Source organism: Amblyraja radiata, chromosome 7 (genome assembly GCF_010909765.2).
Source record: "Amblyraja radiata isolate CabotCenter1 chromosome 7, sAmbRad1.1.pri, whole genome shotgun sequence".
In the NCBI taxonomy this organism is placed as follows: Eukaryota; Metazoa; Chordata; class Chondrichthyes; order Rajiformes; family Rajidae; genus Amblyraja; species Amblyraja radiata.
Window position 1 is genome coordinate 26,306,866 of NC_045962.1, and position 19,117 is coordinate 26,325,982.

General features: G+C 37.3%; 1 protein-coding gene across 4 annotated transcripts in view; it reads left to right on the top strand.

Annotated features, from left to right (window-relative positions):
* The window catches only part of chn1 (chimerin 1), a 78,041-nt gene that overhangs the window by 23,055 nt on the left and 35,869 nt on the right, over positions 1–19,117 (top strand). For all 4 annotated transcript variants that reach the window (XM_033023916.1, XM_033023913.1, XM_033023915.1 and 1 more), the window contains 2 exons: positions 2,579–2,610; positions 6,381–6,494. In XM_033023916.1, coding sequence (XP_032879807.1) covers positions 2,579–2,610; positions 6,381–6,494 — 146 coding nt within the window. The remainder of the gene's footprint in view (positions 1–2,578; positions 2,611–6,380; positions 6,495–19,117) is intronic.

Here is a 19,117-nt window from a genome sequence, read left to right on the forward strand (position 1 = left end):
ACATTGAAGGTAAACCTGTTGGTAATTTTACAGGTGTCAAGTGAATAAGCAGTTGTATTTAAAGTTATTTTCCCATTGCTTCAGCTTAATTAGTGCCACTCCATGTGACAAGGGCAGTAAGTGTATCCCACTGTACCTTTGTGTTTGCTATGTATCGTCTTCTAGGTCGGGTCTCTGATCCTGCTGTACACAATCTGAAGCAGGACTTTGTTCCTGTTACTCTAAGTAGATATTTTTAAATTAATCATAATATATGTAGTTCTCTCTTCGAAAAAACAAGAGAGTAGAGCGACTCCCAGCATTGTACACTGGACAGAATTAGAATATCTGACCAGAAAAATAATAGCGTTGTAATGGAGGCTATTATGTACTACTTTCTTCTCACCCCTCTGTACAGAGGAGGAATTTCTTTACAATATGTTTTATGGATTTTGATAATAGTAAAGTTTTTTTAAAATAATTGTCTGGAGAAGCTGGCCTTTTTCTCAAGCCGGTGCTTTTTTTTGTAGCAATGTTGATTGTAAAAAGATAATGTATATTAAATTACACTTTTTGGGCTAGTGCCTGTGAATAGAAGGCTGTGGAGGCATAGTCAGTGTATAAATTTAAATCAGAGATAGATAGATTCTTGCTTAGTACGGGTGTCAGAGGGGAGGCAGGAGAATGGGGTTAGGAGGGAGAGATAGATTAACCATGATTGAATGGCGGAGTAGACTTGATGGGCCGAGTGGCCTAATTCAACTACTATCACTCATGATCTTATGAATATGCTAAAGTTAAGATAGTTTGCAAGTTGGTAGGCATTGCCTGATCGATCTACTCTTGTTGGGAGCAAGGATTGCAAGAATGGGAGAGGATGTGATCATAAGATTGGTGAGTTGCTACAGGGAAACCTTTAGGAAGGCACCATTTTAGCTACAGATTTAAGAACTAGATATTGGTCAAGTTAGTACGCATAAAATATAACTCTTGTGGGTTTTATGTAGTATGACCGATGCAGAAATGTTATACCTTAAACACAATAGTGACAGGATTGATACAGCTTTACTTTTAATATTATTTATATTTATTAAGACATTTAGTAGATACTTGATCAAAATTTATTTGAGAAGATGTTGAAGCCTTGCCCTGAATACTTCATTGAGTTTTGCATGTAAAATATAATTAACTCCCTAATCGTTTGATTCTTTTAAAATTGGTGTGAATCCTGCAAATTAAAAGTTCTTCACAATATGGCAAACAATGCTTAGTTAAAGTCGAAATTTAGTTTCTTTGACCTTGAACTAAAGAGGAAGATCACCAGACTTTATACTTGTAATTACTTTCAAGTGATCCTTATGCCGTGATATGGAATTGGGTAAGAAGTGAACTTAATTTGACCGTGAAATCTCTGATTATTCAAATACCTTTCTCCCTTGTCTTGTACATGAAGAGTGACCTGATGTAATGTAATCTAGCTGGTAGCATAACTCACAATATATTTTGGAGGTGAAGGCGAGAGATTTAATAAAGCATTTTTTAAACTATCAGATTTTTTGCAATGAAATAATATACACACATTTGAACTAAGATAATACAATTAATTTTATTTTTCAACCTGCATTTCATGATACATGTGCACATGATGTGACCGCATGCTATGGAAAATTGTAATACTACCCACTTTTTAGGAACACAACCATTTCCTCCCACTCCCCCACCCCCACACAATATTGCGGAGGTCACCTGTACCTCAAACATTTATACAGTACATGTGTCAACTTTTGAGCCATAAACAACTGCATAATTGCGATCTCAAAACGTGCATGACTAAACGTAAGAGGATCCAAATATTTCCATTTAATGTATTTCAGAGAAGCAGCAGATGCAAAGTAGATGAAATTGCCATGGCAGTTTTGACAGCATTCGTGCGCTAAATGTGTTTAAACTTCTACTTTCCTTCAAACTCATAGTATCTCAAAATGGTCCATCTTTGAGAGCATTCTGAATTAGGAGATGCGATATCCACAAGGGTTCTTATTTTAAAGAGCCACTGATATGTTAATCCTTTATTAAATTAACAGATATGCATTTATTGGCATAGTCAGCCTAATTTTTACACATTTAATTAAACTAGGAATAAGGATAAGCTTTTTCTAAGTGTATTTTATTTTGGTTATAAAGGCATTCCATTCATGCAGTTGCTAAAATCTTGCAATGAGAGAATTAGTTAAAGGATTTATAGAAATTTATTTTGAGAGTAGAAAGTGCCCTTTGAATTGGTTCACAGACTCCAATATTCAGCCTTGAATGTTTACATTTTTGATAATATTATATATTTTTAACATTTATTCTGAACTTCATCCACTGAACCATTTTCCATAGTTTCCATATGTTCTTTTTAAAAAACTGATTTTGCTTGTATTTTATTTTGTCTGTAAGCCACAAATGAGCCAAACATCTGATGAAGATTTCTATAGTGCATATTTGTTGTCCACCAAGTGCAGTTTGTATTCCTATTGTTAATTTTACAATATAAGTTTATGCATGCACTATAATGTGTTTGTTTTAACCAAGTAGACTTTGTTTTTAATTACAGGTGGAAAACAGACCCAAGTACTATGGAAGAGAGTGAGTGCAGGTTTAGTTTTTAATTTCTGTTTTCTGTAATTGCTTGTTTAAACACTTTATAAATGGAATAGCAGAAATAAATCCTTCAAAAATAATTTGAATTGAATTCTATTAAATAACTGTATTCTTAATGCTTCTATATCAATAGCAAATTTGTAAGCCTTAGATGGACAGCAAATTTGTACGCCCTACAATGCCATTGTAATTCAGTAATAGCACTCGTGCCTCTGAGAAGGGTCAAGTTCCACCTTGAGAATTGAGTTAAAATCCAGACTGATGGTCTCAGCAGAAATGAGGAAACATTGTGTTTTCATATACGTCAACCTGCAGATTAAACTGAGACCCTATTTGCATTCTCAGGTGCATGTATACAGTCCAATGGTTCTACTTAAGAAGATCAAGGAAATTAAGTCGTGTCTTGTCCCCCTGGCAACTAAAAAAACCCACTGTTTTTAGTCATTATTAACTTGTGTGAGGTATTATTATGTGCATTTTGAATACCATGGTTCCCTGAACGATCCCTACACTTTAGAAGTACTTTATTGATTGCGAATGTTTTGGGATGACCTGAACCTGTGAAAGATGATATACAGGGCTAGAAAGCCTAACCTGTCACTCACCAGCTTGCTACCTGAGCGTAAAGGCTATGATGGTCACCACTTGGTGACACCTCAGCAGTCCCAATAGACTCCGGCAGTCTCTCCCCCCTACACATCCTGTAACACCCAGTGTAATTTGGAGCTCAAATTATCAGCTCTTATCAGAAAAGTATGATGGTGCCAGGATTAAAGGTACCTGCCTGCCTCATCCCCCAAAAATGTTACATTAGATGTCCTGAACGGTAAAACACTTATTCAAGTTCTTTATGGGTCTGATGAGTAATGACTGAAGTCCATTATTTTCCAACAGAAAGGCAGTAGAGTCCCCATTACCCCAGGGATTTTGTGGGCTAGAACATCCAGCCTATCCATGCCTTATTTTTGCATTAGCCTATTAGGGCACACATGAGATAGACACAATGCTGGAGTAACTCAGCAGGCCAGGCAGCACCTCTGGGTGGAAGGAATTGGTGACATTTTGGGTCGAGAGCCTTCTTCAGCCTGAGCTCACAGGGCACACATGTACCACTCAGTAAAATCCTAAGTGAATCTGCTGAACTTTGGCAGTCTTTAAGTAAAACTTGTGCAGTGCTAGTTTCATAGGAGAGCATGGGAGAACAGTGGCAGAGATCCACGGACTAATGATTATAGGGTTAAACCTCGGCCAAATCTTCATAAGTAACAATCAAGGATTAAACAATCCACAAATGTAATGTGACTGCATCCTCAGTGAAGTGCATTTGTGGATTGACAATAATTGGTGGTTTTGCCATTGATGTTCATAAGAGGTTGAGTTACTTCATTGCGGTCTTGGAAACGGAGGACTACAAAGAAGCCTGTTTCAATGCTGTGCTTCTCTCTTTGACACCTTCCTGGAATCCCAATCACCCAGCGATCTCCTCCTTAGACATCCAAGTGTGCTGAAAAATCCAAGTTGAATTGTGCTAGTAGAGCTTGCATGTTGATGCAATGGCTTCATTGCTCCTGGCACCATGTGATTGGAAGGTTGCAAGCTTGATTATAGTTGAGCAATTGCATTGGTCCAACCTGGAAAAAAAATTGTGATTCAAATGTTTATCTTTTTGTCTTTAAAAGTGCTCAGTCTTATTGTTGTTGAACCGTACTATTTTAATGTAATGGGAGAGGAAAGGAGAAGATAGATAGATAGATAGATAGATAGATAGATAGATAGATAGATAGATAGATAGATAGATAGATAGATAGATAGATAGATAGATAGATAGATAGATAGATAGATAGATAGATAGATAGATAGATAGATAGATAGATAGATAGATAGATAGATAGATAGATAGATAGATAGATAGATAGATAGATAGATAGATAGATAGATAGATAGATAGATAGATAGATAGATAGATAGATAGATAGATAGATAGATAGATAGATAGATAGATAGATAGATAGATAGATAGATAGATAGATAGATAGATAGATAGATAGATAGATAGATAGATAGATCCTCTTAAGTGCTTTGTGTTGAATTTTTAATTTGAAGTGCATGGTCAGTTATGTAGCATTAGCTTCTTATTATGACTGCATAATCAGTTTTAATAAGTGTAGTTTCTCAGCAACTGATCTTTAACACAACTAAACTTCTTTAACCATAGGCAAGATATACAAATTATAGCATCGTTTAATACTGTTAATCTTTATAAGTGAGGTGCAAATTTGGAAAGGGTGATGCCTTATGGTGTTTAAGCAATGAGAGACCAGGGTCATAATTTTGCATAACTTAAGTTGTTGTTTTTAAGCGTTATTATTTCTACCTTTTGCATTTTGTGTGTAGAGTGATTAGCTGCGATATAATCTTGGGTTTAATAACAATTTTGTGCAGGAAATGGTTAATGATTTTAATTTAGCAAGGGGGGTTATGGTGTTGCTATTGGCCTCTTGTGTTTCTTTGAATTATAATTGCATTATTGTTTTTAGAACTCATGGGAAGACAGATGGATATTCTGAACTTCTATTAGCAAATAAGATTGAGTAATAGAAACATAGAAAATAGGTGCAGGAGGAGGCCATTCGGCCCTTTGAGCCAGCACCGCCATTCTTTGTGATCATGACTGATCGTCCCCTATCAATAACCCGTGCCTGCCTTCTCCCCATATCCCTTGACTCCACTAGCCCCTAGAGCTCTATCTAACTCTCTTACAGAGAATCATTGTATTGCTTTAGATACATTGGTACTCTGCCTAGTGTTACTCTGCAGTATGCTAGTCTATTATAGTGTTCTTAGCCCATGGAAAAATATTTTTGTGAAACTAGAAAAGATTAAAAAAAGAATAAAATTATGAAGCTTACCAACTTCCAAATAAATCCATATAATTCATGTTCATTCAGCCAGTGAAATTGAGCCACATCATTGGCACTTGGCCAATGAGAGTGTAATGTGTAATAACTCCTTTTGGACTGATTCAGTTAACATACTCATTCCTGGGAGTACACCCTGAATACTTAATGAAGACCACACAGTAAAACATATTTCATTAGAAGGCAATAAAAGGCCATCATAATCAAGACGAATTTCCCATCATAGATCAGCATTAAATGTCATCCCAGGTTACCATCCCTAATGTAGTAAAGTAGTTCATCTGATTTCAACAGTGACTTGATATCCCACGGTGTTAAAGAGAAGACAAGGGAAAGCGATCTCTCCTGAAATTCCACAGTTGGAATCCAAATATGTGGTGTTAATTGCATGAGTGGTTGCCTCTATTCAACAGGCCCTGTCCATTAGACTTGAGATGCGGCTGAGGTAAAAGGCAAACGAGTCATGAAATACCCTGCCACATGAACAGGCACAGCCACTGGAATAATGTTACCCAGCATTTTGTTTACATCTGTTCCTTTACGATTCTGTTCTTTCATCACTTATAAATTATAGTTTTACATCACTGTTGTTCTTTGTCATTTTTCAAATTCAAATTATCTTTAATTTATTTGAAAACTGTTCCTTTAATTTTAATCCCCCTCCTCTTCCCCCCCCCCCCCCCCCCATCCCATGGATGCCTCGTAAAAACATAAACGTATTTAATCATTCAAACTGATTGGCACGGAGAATTGATTTTATACATCAGAGCCACATAAATTGTAGGTGCTGCTGCTGCAGCCTTTTATGACAACATCTCATTATTTTTTTGCAAATAGGTTTCATGGAATGATTTCACGAGAAGCAACCGATCATCTGCTAAGTATAGCAGAGGGAAGTTATATTATTCGGGAAAGTCAACGCCAGCCTGGTACCTACACCTTAGCACTACGGTTGGTGGTAAATTATACAATTAAATCCCCAGTGAGAAATTTGTATCACACAAGCTATCCATTAAGATGAAAAGATACAATAGAATAATAGTGGCAATGTATTGATAGAAATATATATTTTTGAGATTTGCCTGTTCTTCCATCACTTTATTGTACCTACATATTAGCAATTCCTAATTTGATTGCATATATACCTTTTTCTTGTCAACTTGTCTTGATTTCATATTAAACTATTGCAATACAGAGTGGCTTCTGTTAACACTTGGAGTCCAAATATGCACAGTTGTTAACCATACAGTATTTGGAAAAAATGACATTCCCACAGGCAGCATGCTGCTGTGCCAGGCGCCTGGAGCAAACCCCTGCTCTCTGCTGTTGCTACCAGCAAAGAGAAACTGAACTCATCAATGCACAGCTCAATATAGAGTGAATCACCAATCTGCCCATGAGGTCTTAGTATTGGAGCAAATTATAACACTGCTCGGTGCTAAGGTGCAGGGCACACGGGTTTATCTGGCCTGGAACAGTAAGTGGGTCACTAGTAGGGACCAGCAGGGACGTCCATGGTTGTGGTAGAAACTATCGTATTTACCTCTCTGTTTAGTTCAACTGAAACTCAAGAACTATGTAACGGATCAATGAGATGGGGGAGACAGGAGCTTCCATTGCAGCCAATAGAAGGTGATGATGGAGGCCATAGAGTCAGGACTGTTAAACATCTGGAGCATTTATCCTTGGGCCAGTGCTGAGCGGCTACCGTCATCGCAACCTGCTGAACACCAGTTCTCACAAGCAGCCTTTACCTTGGTGACTCATTCCACACTGAATCATGCGATGATGAGATCATTTTTACTATTTCATTGCAATGGGAGCACCAGCAGAGGGCTGAGCACTCTGCCAGATTCCTGGCACAACAACGTTGTCAGTAACATCTCTCACTGTGACCCATTTTAGTTTTTGTCCCTGGGAAAAAATTCAGAGCGGTCAACAAGGATTAAACACACCATTGCTTGAGTTATTTTTTAGCAGTTTTGAAAACATTAGACTTTTTCTGAAAATGCTAAATGTTTAATAAAACCTAGGTTTGAAATTAGTGTTAACGACAAAGAAGTTTCTGAAAGTAATTAAAGTTTGTAACTGCAATGCTAGTTGAAAAATGGGGTTATTCATTGCATGAATCTTCAAGTGTGATTAATCCAGCGTCGGTCAGGGAAGTATTAAAGTCAATAGAGTAATTTAATGTTGTCTTGAACGCTCAAGTTTTTGAATAAATTACAATGTCTAATAGTGTCGTCATTCATCACAAGCAAGGCCTTAGATCCCACCTGCCTGCATTTGGTCTATCACGCTCTAAACCTTTCCTATCCATGTACCTGTCCAAATGTCTTTTAAATGTTGTTATTGTACCTGCCTCAACTATTTCCTCTGGCAGCTCATTCCTTATGGAACTTCTTGCAAGTTATTTTTTATGTCCACCTAGACACGAGCTCCTGGAATTAATAAATTGAATCATTTTCTTTATTAGTAGAATTAATTTGGAACAAATTATTGTTCCAAATGTATTGCTGTAAAGTTCTTTAAAGACTATTTCATTTATGCAATCAGTTCCAGTTGTCTGCTGCACTTCTATCATTGATAATAAAGTATTTTGAGAAAACTGGTTCTATTATTTTTTTGGAGGCAGGATTAATGGTGAATGATAGTGCATTTGTTGTTTCAAGTATAATTCTCAGAAATGAATTGATATAATGCCACTTAGCTGTTGGATAAAGTATTAGGAAGGTGAGGATATTTGACATTCAATGTTGATTAGAGAAATGATGGTAGATTTCAAGTTGGAAGATTGTTGGTAAAAATATCTTACTGGGGCCTAATCATGGGGTCTAAAAGACACACAATGCGACCTCTCCTGATCACTAAGCGTCTCAATGATTTAGATAAGGCATCACTGAAATTCAGTAATAGAGTGCAAATGCACACAGTTGAATGTGGGGAAAAAAGCATTAAGATGCATGCTTATTTGAACAATAGGTCTGTATGTCAATATCTCTTATTATGCAATGTTGAGAAACTCATACATTTTTGTACCATGTACCATACGTTATATTGAATGATTCAGTAAAATAAAACTGGAGTAACTCAGTGGCAAGGCAGCATCTCTGGAGAAAAAGGATGGGTGATGTTTCGGATCGGGACCCTTCTTCAGTCTGAAGAAGGGTCCCAACCCAAAACGTCACCCATCCTTTTTCTCCAGAGATGCTGCTTGACCAGCTGAGTTACTCCAGTACTTTGTGTCAATCTTCTGTGTAAACCAGCATCTGCAGTTCTTTTCTACACATCTAAGGAGTATTAATTCACCCTTTAATAAAAATGCACACTTATTGCAATGTGGTTATAAGTAAAGTAGGTCAGATTCTGTGTTTATGATGTTAGGACTATTGTTTATAAAAGGACGTTTATATATTGAATCGTTCTGTCTAATTTCTGTCTAATTTTGTTAATTCTGTCTAATTTTGTTTATTGAATATGGTTTGTTGGTATTCAGGGAAAGAGGTTTAACTACATTATTATACCCTGAAACATTCAGCTAAATGAGCAGTAGCATGAGTTGCTAAGTTCTTTACAAGGAATGCCAAATTCCTGGATGAAGAGAATGCTTCAGTTGGAAAGGCAACATTTATTTTTGGCTGGAATGATTATGTATTACTTCAGTTTTCAAAGTTCAATTGCAAAAGCTCCTCAATTTTGGGTGTTTCAGAATGCCAATCAGAAACATTTAAAAATTATTAAAGTTAGAATTCTAAAATCAAGCTAATAGTTACTTAAATACATAACTTTTTTTCTCTAACCTTGAATATTTATTTGTTCAACGGATGTAGTTCTGAGCCCAAAGAAACACAATTTTCAATATGTATGAAATCTGGAAATATTTGAATTTTGCATTTGGATATTTTATAGTGAATTATTTTCTTCACTTCCCCCCCCCCCCCCCCACCTCATTTTTTGTGTGATACAGAAAATGATTTAATCGATGTTGGGTAACTATTTAGATTTATTTTTGAAAGACAGAGCATAGGTTTCAGTCTTTCGGGGGAAAAAAACTTTGAATAAAATTTAACATGCTTCTGACTAACTGCAAAATTCACAATTCACAATTCATAAACCCTGCTTCCCAATACTTTTGAAGTGATTGAAAATTTGCTGACAGAAAGAAACATTTGAAAATTGAAAACAATAAAATGCATGTGTTTCTGACATGCATGAATTATCATTAAAACAGAGCATATAACAGATTTGTTTTACAATTTACTTTATGTGATTTATAAAATAGTTTTTAATAACTCTAAAACTCACATTCATAGGTTTAAGTTTCTTATTTTTCGCAGGTGAAAGTCTTGATTTAGTTTAATGGGCTGCAATCTACTGCAAGGTATTTATAATGGAGCACAAAGGTTTAAATCCTTCAGGTTCAACCTGGAATGGCTTTGTCAAAGGGATGGATTGGGTGCAGCCAAATTATGGAAATTCTGAAGCAAAATAATGAGAGCGCTGGAGGAATTCAAGAGTTTTGGTAGCAGCTGTGGAGGGGTATCGGGTCAAGACCCTTCATCTGGACTGAAATGGTAGAGGGGAAGTAGTCACTATAAAGAAGGGTTGGGCAAGAGCTGGTAAGCCTGGTCAAAGCTCTTTCAACTTTTTTCTCCAGTAATTGAACATTTAGAAGTATTCTGGAGGAGGCGGGGGGAGGGGGGGGGGGGGGGGGTGGGAGGCCAAGTGTTTCATTAGTGATGATTGATAGGAAATGTTTGGGGCTGGATTTAATTACTCTTCGTGCTGGAACCGATGTATAATGGGAATCGACCATAAGAATTTGTTTTAAGGGTAGATCTGCACATGCTGTCACTCTCCAACACCATCTTAACTATTTACTAAATATAGTGACCTACTTTAAGATTGTTAATGATAAAACCTTGTTAATAAGTGACAAAGTAAACTTTTTTTCATTTAATACTGAGGTGCATAAAAATGTCATAGCTAAATAATGCTTTGGTTATCAGGCTACAAAATAACTGCATAATTATTTATGAAGACCACTTCTATGGAGATCTGCAAGCCATTAACTGGATTATCCTTCAGTCTGGGCTGAAATGCAGCCTTCCATTGGTAGAGTAGCCGCCACAAAAATTGCTACGTTCCATTATATCAATCAATGCTTTTTTCTAATAAAACTATGTTCCCACTATTAAGCTTCGTTATCTTTTTATAAAGCTGACAGAACAAAATATCAGGCTTTTATATGTTTTATGGTTGCTGTGAACTCTGGGCTTATTTCCATGCTGTATCTCTCGGACTGTCATTTAAGTAATTGTCTTAATTTGAGACCTTGGTTCAAATTTAAAACTAATGGGAACATTATCTCTTCTCTTCTATCTAGATTTTGACTTTAAACGTTTTGCTGAACATTCTGTATACTATATCTTAAGGCAATCTAAGTTTACTTCATGCAAAGTTGAGGTTAAATTTGCTGGTACCAATTGTGAACTGCAGTTTTTTTTTTTAAAGGAACAAGGGTACAAAAGGTAGTGCTTGTTTGGATTTAGAGCATGGTGTAATGTTTTGTGTAGTACCTAACTTGGAAATGCATGATATGGACACTGCATTCAGTTCCCCAATCACTCAACTTGATGAACATGACATTTATTTTGGGAAGAAAATTAAACCAATATTTTAATTGTTAATTTGTTTTTATAAAGACATTTTTGCAATTGACTGCAATGTGCTATGCATTCAAATTCCAGAAGCATTCCGTTTCATTGAAATTCCTACAGAAATGGTGGTTTCTCAGTGTCTTGAATCAGAATGGTTTCTACCAATTTAAACGTCCAAGTTAGTCAGATGTTATTCTTTAATTATTTTAAGGAACTGATTCTGTTTTTCACAGTTAATAGAGAAGGGCATTCTTATTAACATTGTAAATATGCAGGCTTTTGAACAGGAAGAGGGTGGCTTTAGTCCGCAGTATGTGTCACACTACCAATTCTTTATCTATAAAACTGTTGTTATATAATTTATTTTAACTGCAATTATGGTGACAGTTGTTCGACTCTAAAAATGGGCTTGAGGAGGTGGATGTTGTTTGTCTTTGCTAAGTTGTCAAACCAAAATGTCAAGTATCTTTATTTGTTTAAAAAAAATCTGCAGTGCTGCATAACTGCGTATTTTGAAGCACACTGAAGGTAAAACTGCTTTGGGTAGATAATTTATCATGGAAAACTTTTTTTAAATAATTTTAAATTGCCTGCAGCTTCTCTCCTTCACCTTCATGTCCCCATATTGCAAAATTGCATGAATTTTTTAACAGAAATCTAAATGCACATTATATATTTTGATTATTTCTTTAATGTGTGCAAACTTGATGGCTTTATATTTTCTACATTTTATTAAAATAAAATTCCTTAAAAACCATTATGGTACATTTTTCAGCAATAAAGATTAATCAGTTAAATTTTAAAACGGACATTACTTGTCATAAAATCAATTTTCATATCTTATGCATATACCATGAAGACAGTTTAGCTTTTGCTATTTTGCTACCAGGCCATCAGTAGCAGAGATAATCAAAGCATGGCTCTCTTTATTTCTCACCTTTCTTAAATGAAGAACAATAGAACTTGCATGTAGAATCATACAGTCCAAATGGGCACCTTCATCCTACCTCGTCCACACTTGCAGTGATGCCATTCTAGGCTGATTCAATTTACCTGCATTGGGCCTGTACTCTCTCTATGCCTTTGTTAACCAAGTACCTGTCCAAATTTCGAAACAGATGCCAGTTTACACAAAAGGACATAAAGTGTTGGAGTAACTAGGTGGGACAGACAGCATCTCTTGAGAACATGGATTGGTGACATTTCGGGTCAGGATCCTTCACACCTATCCATATTCTCCAAAGGTGCTGCCTGACCCACTGAGTTACTCCGTACTTTGTGTCCTACCTTTCCAGATGCCTTTTAAAAATAGTAATTGTACTTGCCTTTACCACTTATAGCAATTCATTCTAGATCACAACTCTGAGGAGAAAAAACTTATCCCTCAAATCTCTCTTAAATTTCTCCCCTCTACTCTTAAACCTGTGTCCTTTAGTTCTAGAATCTCCTGCCCAGGGAATAATATTCTATCCTCTCTTTGCCTCTCATAATTGTATAACCTCTATAAGGCCACCCTCTCGGACTTCCATGTTCGTGTGAGAATAAATGCAGTTTATTCAATCCTTTCTTATAACTACAGCTCTCTATTGCAGGTAACAACCTGGTTAATTTCTTCGACAGTTGAGCTATTGCTGCCACAGCCTTTATGTAGTTGGTGACTGACCCAATGAAGGGTCCCGACCCAAAACATCAACCATCCATTTCGATCCATGGATGCTGCTTGGCCCGCTGAGTTTAGTTTAGATACAGCATGGAAACAGGCCCTTCGACCCACTGAATCTACACTGAACAGCGATACCCGTACCCTAACACTATTCTACACACATTAGAGGTCATTTTACATTTATACCAAGCCAATTAACCTACAAACCTGTACGTCTTTACACTGTGGGAGGAACCGGAGCTTCCCGGAGAAAACCCATGCAGGTAACGGGGAGAACGTACAAACTCCGAACAGACAAGCACCCGTAGTCAGGATCGAACCCAGATATCTGGCGCTTTAAAGCAGCAACTCCACCACTGCGCCACCATGCTGCCCTTTCAAAAAGCAAAAGAAAGAAGAAGAAAAACCTCAATTAGATTGTTTATGCCCTGTGGTCTCATGTAATTTTGTGTATAAAAGGTGGCAATTTTCTCCATGAATGATAACAGCCATTTTTGTTCAAGGGGGAGTGGAGAACAAAGGGGGACTTGGCACAGTGGCACTTTGTAAGCGCCCTCTATGTGGCGACTAAGAATTTCACTGTGACTTGTCACATGTGACAAAGTATTCATTCATTCATTCAAATTATTAACTAAGTTCAAATTTCCCTGATCTGGTGAAACCTGAGCTATTCTCTCTGGATGATGTGGTTCACATCAGACCTTGGCAGTGCTTACAATTTCTGCTTTCTCCTATTTGTGTCCGAAATGGACAGAATGGACAAATGAAAAGATACAATCTGAAGAATGCAAAGAATCTTTATATTTTTGATCCACAGAGCAATATTACACCTTATGAGGTGAGATGAATAGAAAGCTCAAGATTTTAAAAGTTCCTAGATTGAAGGACACTTTTTTAATAGTTTGAATTAGTTTTGAAGATAAGCTCCACTCCCATGGGAAGGTTGTTGGAGGTGAGTTGCAACATTACAGTTAGAAATACTGAGAAAAGTATTTGGACACTGATGAAGTCTTATTTGACACCACAATTTTCCAAGTTAGAATCATGATATTTGGCTACATGCCTGACAACAGACTCCCGAAGCAGAAACTTATTCCAATCACTGATGTGGAAGAGATTATCAAACAAATAGTAGAAAAGATTCAAGAAAATGCTCAAACCTATAACCTATAACCTATAAACATCCTTGCTAACATCTTGGAATCAATTGTCCACGACCACTCAAAGTGGGGAAAGAATATTTGGGATGAAAATAGGACCCTCCAGCACATGTGTTGCAAAGAATCTGTAGTTCCTGCTTTTGCTTCATCAGCCATCTCAAAACACAAACCCAGATTTGACTGGACATGCTAAGTTTTATAATATCTTACTTTCTGTTGTTAAAATTGATTTATTATTCAAAGGTTATCCAGAAATATATAGTTAATGTCAGTTTGTCTATTCGATCATAACCTGTTCTGGCACCACCTTACCGTGTCTTCTCTAATAACGTGTAACCATTTATGGATAATGTTGGTCACTAAGATTGACACCTTCTTCATTCCAGTATTTGACCAAATTCTATCATATCTCCTGACTTTTCCTGTCTGATCTGCTTTTGTTGACTAAGAACCCATTCCTATTCACAGGAATTTATTCCAACTGAATTTTTTAACCTCCAAATTTGAATTCAATGTTATTATGCTGCTACCCTCCACTTTTAGAACTACCATTATCACTCATTTCTGTTGTAAAATCAAAACACCCATAATTGTGGCATTTAACCAGTGTCTTCTCCCTTGAATGTCGGTCTGATCCCTTACAGTGGCTGACTGACAAGTAAAGGCCAAACCCCAGCATTATTGATAACGGCTGGGGCCAATTGGCTGATATTAGTCGGCAACTTGATCTTTGTCAGCCGGCTCCTAGGCATTCTAGCCAGAGGGGAAAAGGGAGAGGACGCGAGAAGAAGCAGGCGAGAAAGGGAGGAAGAAGGCAGAAGGAAGAAAGAAGAGAGCGAAGAAGGGAACAAAGTGGAGTGCCTCCCTGCTAGCTGTGTTCCCCAGTTGCAGCATCGAGGGAGACTGAGCCAAGGGACAAACCTGAGACCACCAGCGACATCGTGTTGTGAGACTGGACTGTTGGGAAATCACCCAGAGATGGCCAGTGCCTTTACCTGAGGCTAAGACAGTGGCTGGGGCAAGTCTGAGATGCCAGAGCCTCTTTCTGCCCACAGTCAGCGAGGGACTGTGCCCACACATACACAGAGGCAAGAACTGGCCGCCAGGATAATCCTGTCAAGACAGCTCCTTCTCTCAAGGCAAGGGTGAACTCCAGGAAGAAGCCGGAGATCGCCACACCTCCTTCAAAAGCCAGGATTGAACTGCCGGGCCAATGCTGAGATTGCCAGTGTCATCGCACATGTGCCCTGACAGTGACAGCACCCTGGGCTGTCCTGGTTTTTCTTACCATTGTAAATAAAATACATCATGTAAGTCCACCCTACTGCGAGTGTAGGTTGAACCCGGTGTCATCCCCGACACCACACTACCAACTTTCTAAACACACGTTCTTATTTAATGCTTTTGAAAAAGATATCACAGGCCAAAACCATGCTCATCTTTCCTCAATTCTTTGTTTGAACTGTGCTTTCAACAACCATTGCATTAAGCTCTGGATTTTCCTTTGTATCTCTTTAAGATGTTTTTGAAAACAGTAGATAATAAGACCAGGTGCCCAAAAGCTCTTTTTTGGCATTTGGTGGTCAAAACACATTAATATATATTTGAAGACACAAAGACTTTCCTAAATCAATAATTATTAATGACTTGTATAATTAAATATATTATGCATGATTAAGTATGTGACCAAAATTAACAAAATATGTCAACTGGTATTAAATATATTATGCATGATTAAGTATGTGACCAAAATTAACAAAATATGTTAACTTGCAATAAATGTCGGATGTAGAACAATATATGTAATGATAAAAACAAGCTTATTTTCATTTTAATATACATGGAAAAAAGAAAAATAAATCAAAGCACAGCCTTTTAAATTCTTATCCCAGCTTACTAGGAAGCAAAAATCAAGAATTGTAAAACAGGTGGCTGTTGACTTTTTTTGCACTTTCTTATTGAAGCAACATCATTCCTCACAGTTCCAAGAATTAAAGTGTGCTGTTTGTGCCTGTAAAGATTTCAGATTTCATTTGTAAATCTAGTTTGATTGCTTTTTGTTCAGGTTTTGTGATAGTTGATGGAAATTTGTCTGTTTAAAACTACTTGAGCTGCAACTTCCACTTGTTTAACTTCTAAACGCTTCCACCAAATGAAAATGTTTTCATTGTTTATTAAACTTAGAAAATGTTTGGACATATTTTAAAGTAATGTACATTTCTCTTGTTCTGTTTACACCACATTATGGATCTATACATTTTCCTTAAATTTCCTTCCCATGAATTACTTTCCTCTGAAAATAAGCTTATCCCAAACTTGATGTGTTTCCCACACAATTAACATATGTAACAATTAAAAATTGTAATTAAAAATGGTTCTGTTTAATAATTGAGGAGACATTGACATTTCTGGCTTTTGACATAAAAATGTATAGATTTAAAACATGTTTCTCAACATCAAAACTGCCTCACAGCACCAGAGACCCTGGTTCGATCTTGACCTCTTGTTCTGCCTGTGCAGAGTTTGCACGTACTCCCTGTTACTGCATGGGTTTCCTCCCACATCCCAAAGACGTGTGGGTTTGTAACTTAATTGATCTAAGTGTGTAGGGAGTGGATAGGAAGGTGAGGTAACATAGAACTAGTGTGAATGGGTGATTAATGGTCAGGGTGGATCCAATGGGCCGAAAGGTATGTTTCCATGCCATATCTTTAAACTAAAGTACGCAAAACAATTGAACAAATAAGAAGCAAGCATGTAATGTGGATAGCCTGCATAATAAAAATGCTGTTTTGTAAATTTACGTTTGGTTACATTCTCTAAATCTGAAGTTTCATTTGAACCTCAAAAGGGAAATGTTTTATTACACTAAATATTAATTAATTAATGAAACACTTACTTTTGATGTCCAATACACTGAATTTTTGCATTTGCTTTGGATTTAACACCACATCAGGATCAGTTGTACAGGAACAGTTTACTATTCTTAAAGCTTTTGTTTTTCCCTTTTGCATTGTGAACAAATCTCTCTATATTGTATTCCCATGTATACTCTATTCCATGATTTTCCACTTTTAAACAAAATCACATTTCAACTAGAAAAGGAACATCGAATCTTGAATTTCATAGTTATCTGCAGAAGCACGTTAATCAGTCACTGGACGGTGTGCCAACAGCATTTTGGTCATGGCACAGTGCATGAAGGTTTGATAGTGTCCGAGGACCAGGACACAATTGAATTGATGTTATGGAAAACATTGTACATAAGAAAGATAGTCCAGGACCATGGGGAGGAGAGGTTGCATGTGAGCGCAAATGTCTCAGATTATAATTTGGGTTTGAAGACAGGCAGATGTCTCTGAGTATTATCTCAAATGTCTATTGTTGACCGAATGAATTGTGAATCAGTTGGAAGGGGAAGAAGTGTGGGCAAAGGGCCAGGGATTTGAATTATGGGTGGAATGATTGTGTGATTGGATTTTTGGCTTGGTGGATTGGAACCAAATAGGTAAACGAGACAAAAGATGCGGTTTCTGAGTTTTAGGAGTGGGTGTCGGAACTGTTTTGTTTGAGTTTGGGGACACGAAGAAGACTATGTAAGTCAATAAATTCAAGAGAGAGTATCCAATACCTTTTGTGGAAGGGAAGCAGAGTTTATTGTTTCAGCCCTTTGTACCTTCTGGTTCTGATGAAGGGCTGATGACCTGAAACACAAGCACTTTATCCTTCTCCACCGATGCTACCTGACCTGCTGAGTATCTTCAGCTTTTTCTGTACTGTAGTCACATTCTACACTGTGTAACATTGATTTTCAGATACAGTGCCCGCCGTAATGTTTGGGACAAAGACCCATCATTTATTTATTTGCCTCTGTACACCACAATTTGAGATTTGTAATAGAAAAAAAATCACACGTGGTTAAAGTGCGCAGTCAGATTTTAATAAAGGCCATTTTTATACAGTTTGGTTTCACCATGTAGAAATTACAGCCTGTTTATACATAGTCTCCCCATTTCAAAGCACCATAATGTTTGGGACAGCAATGTCATGTAAATTAACGTAGTAATTTTTAGTATTTTGTTGCATATCCTTTACATGCAATGACTGCTTGAAGTCTGCGATTCATGGACATCACCAATTGATGGGTGTCTTCTCTGGTGATGCTCTGCCAGGCCTGTGTTGCGGCCATCTTTTGCTTATGCTTGTTTTGGGGGCTAGTCCCCTTCAGTTTTCTCTTCAGCATATAAAAGGCATGCTCAGTTGGGTTCAGATCGTGTGATTGACTTGGCACACTTAAGAATTTAACATTTTTTAGCTTTGAAAAACTCCTTTGTGGCTTTGGTAGTATGTTTGGGATCATTGCCTTGCTGTAGAATGAACAGCAGGCCAATGAGTTTTGAGGCATTTGTTTGAACTTGAGCAGATAGAATGTGTCCATACACTTCAGAATTCATTATGCTACTGCCAGCAGCAGTTGTATCATCAATGAAGATAAGTGAGCCAGTACCTTCAGCAGCCATACATGCCCAGGCCATAACACCGCCACCACCATGTTACACAGATGAGGTGGTATGCTTTGGATCATGGGCAGTTCCCACTCTCCTCATCTCCATACTTTGCTCTTGCCAGCACTCTGAATATTAATCTTCGCCTCATCTGTCAACAAGACTTTTTCCAGATATGTGGTTGCTCTTTTAAGTACTTCTTGACAAACTAACCTGGCCATCCTATTTTTGTGGTTAACGAGTGGTTTGCATCTTGCAGTGTAGCCTCTGTATTTTTGTTCATGAAGTCTTCTGCGGACAGTGGTCATTGACAAATCCGTACCCGACTCCTGAAGAGTGTTTCAGATCTGTCGGACAGGTGTTCGGTGATTTTTCTTTATTGTAGAGATAATTCTTCTCATCAGCTGTGAAGGTCTTCCTTGGCCTGCCAGTCCCTTTGTGATTAATGAGCTCACCAGTGCTATCTTTTTTCTTTATGATGTTTCAAACAGTTGATTTTGGTAAGCCTAAAGTTTCTGATGTCTCTGTTTGGCTTCTTTGACTTTCATTGGCACAACTTTGGTCCTCTTGTTGATAAACAGCAATA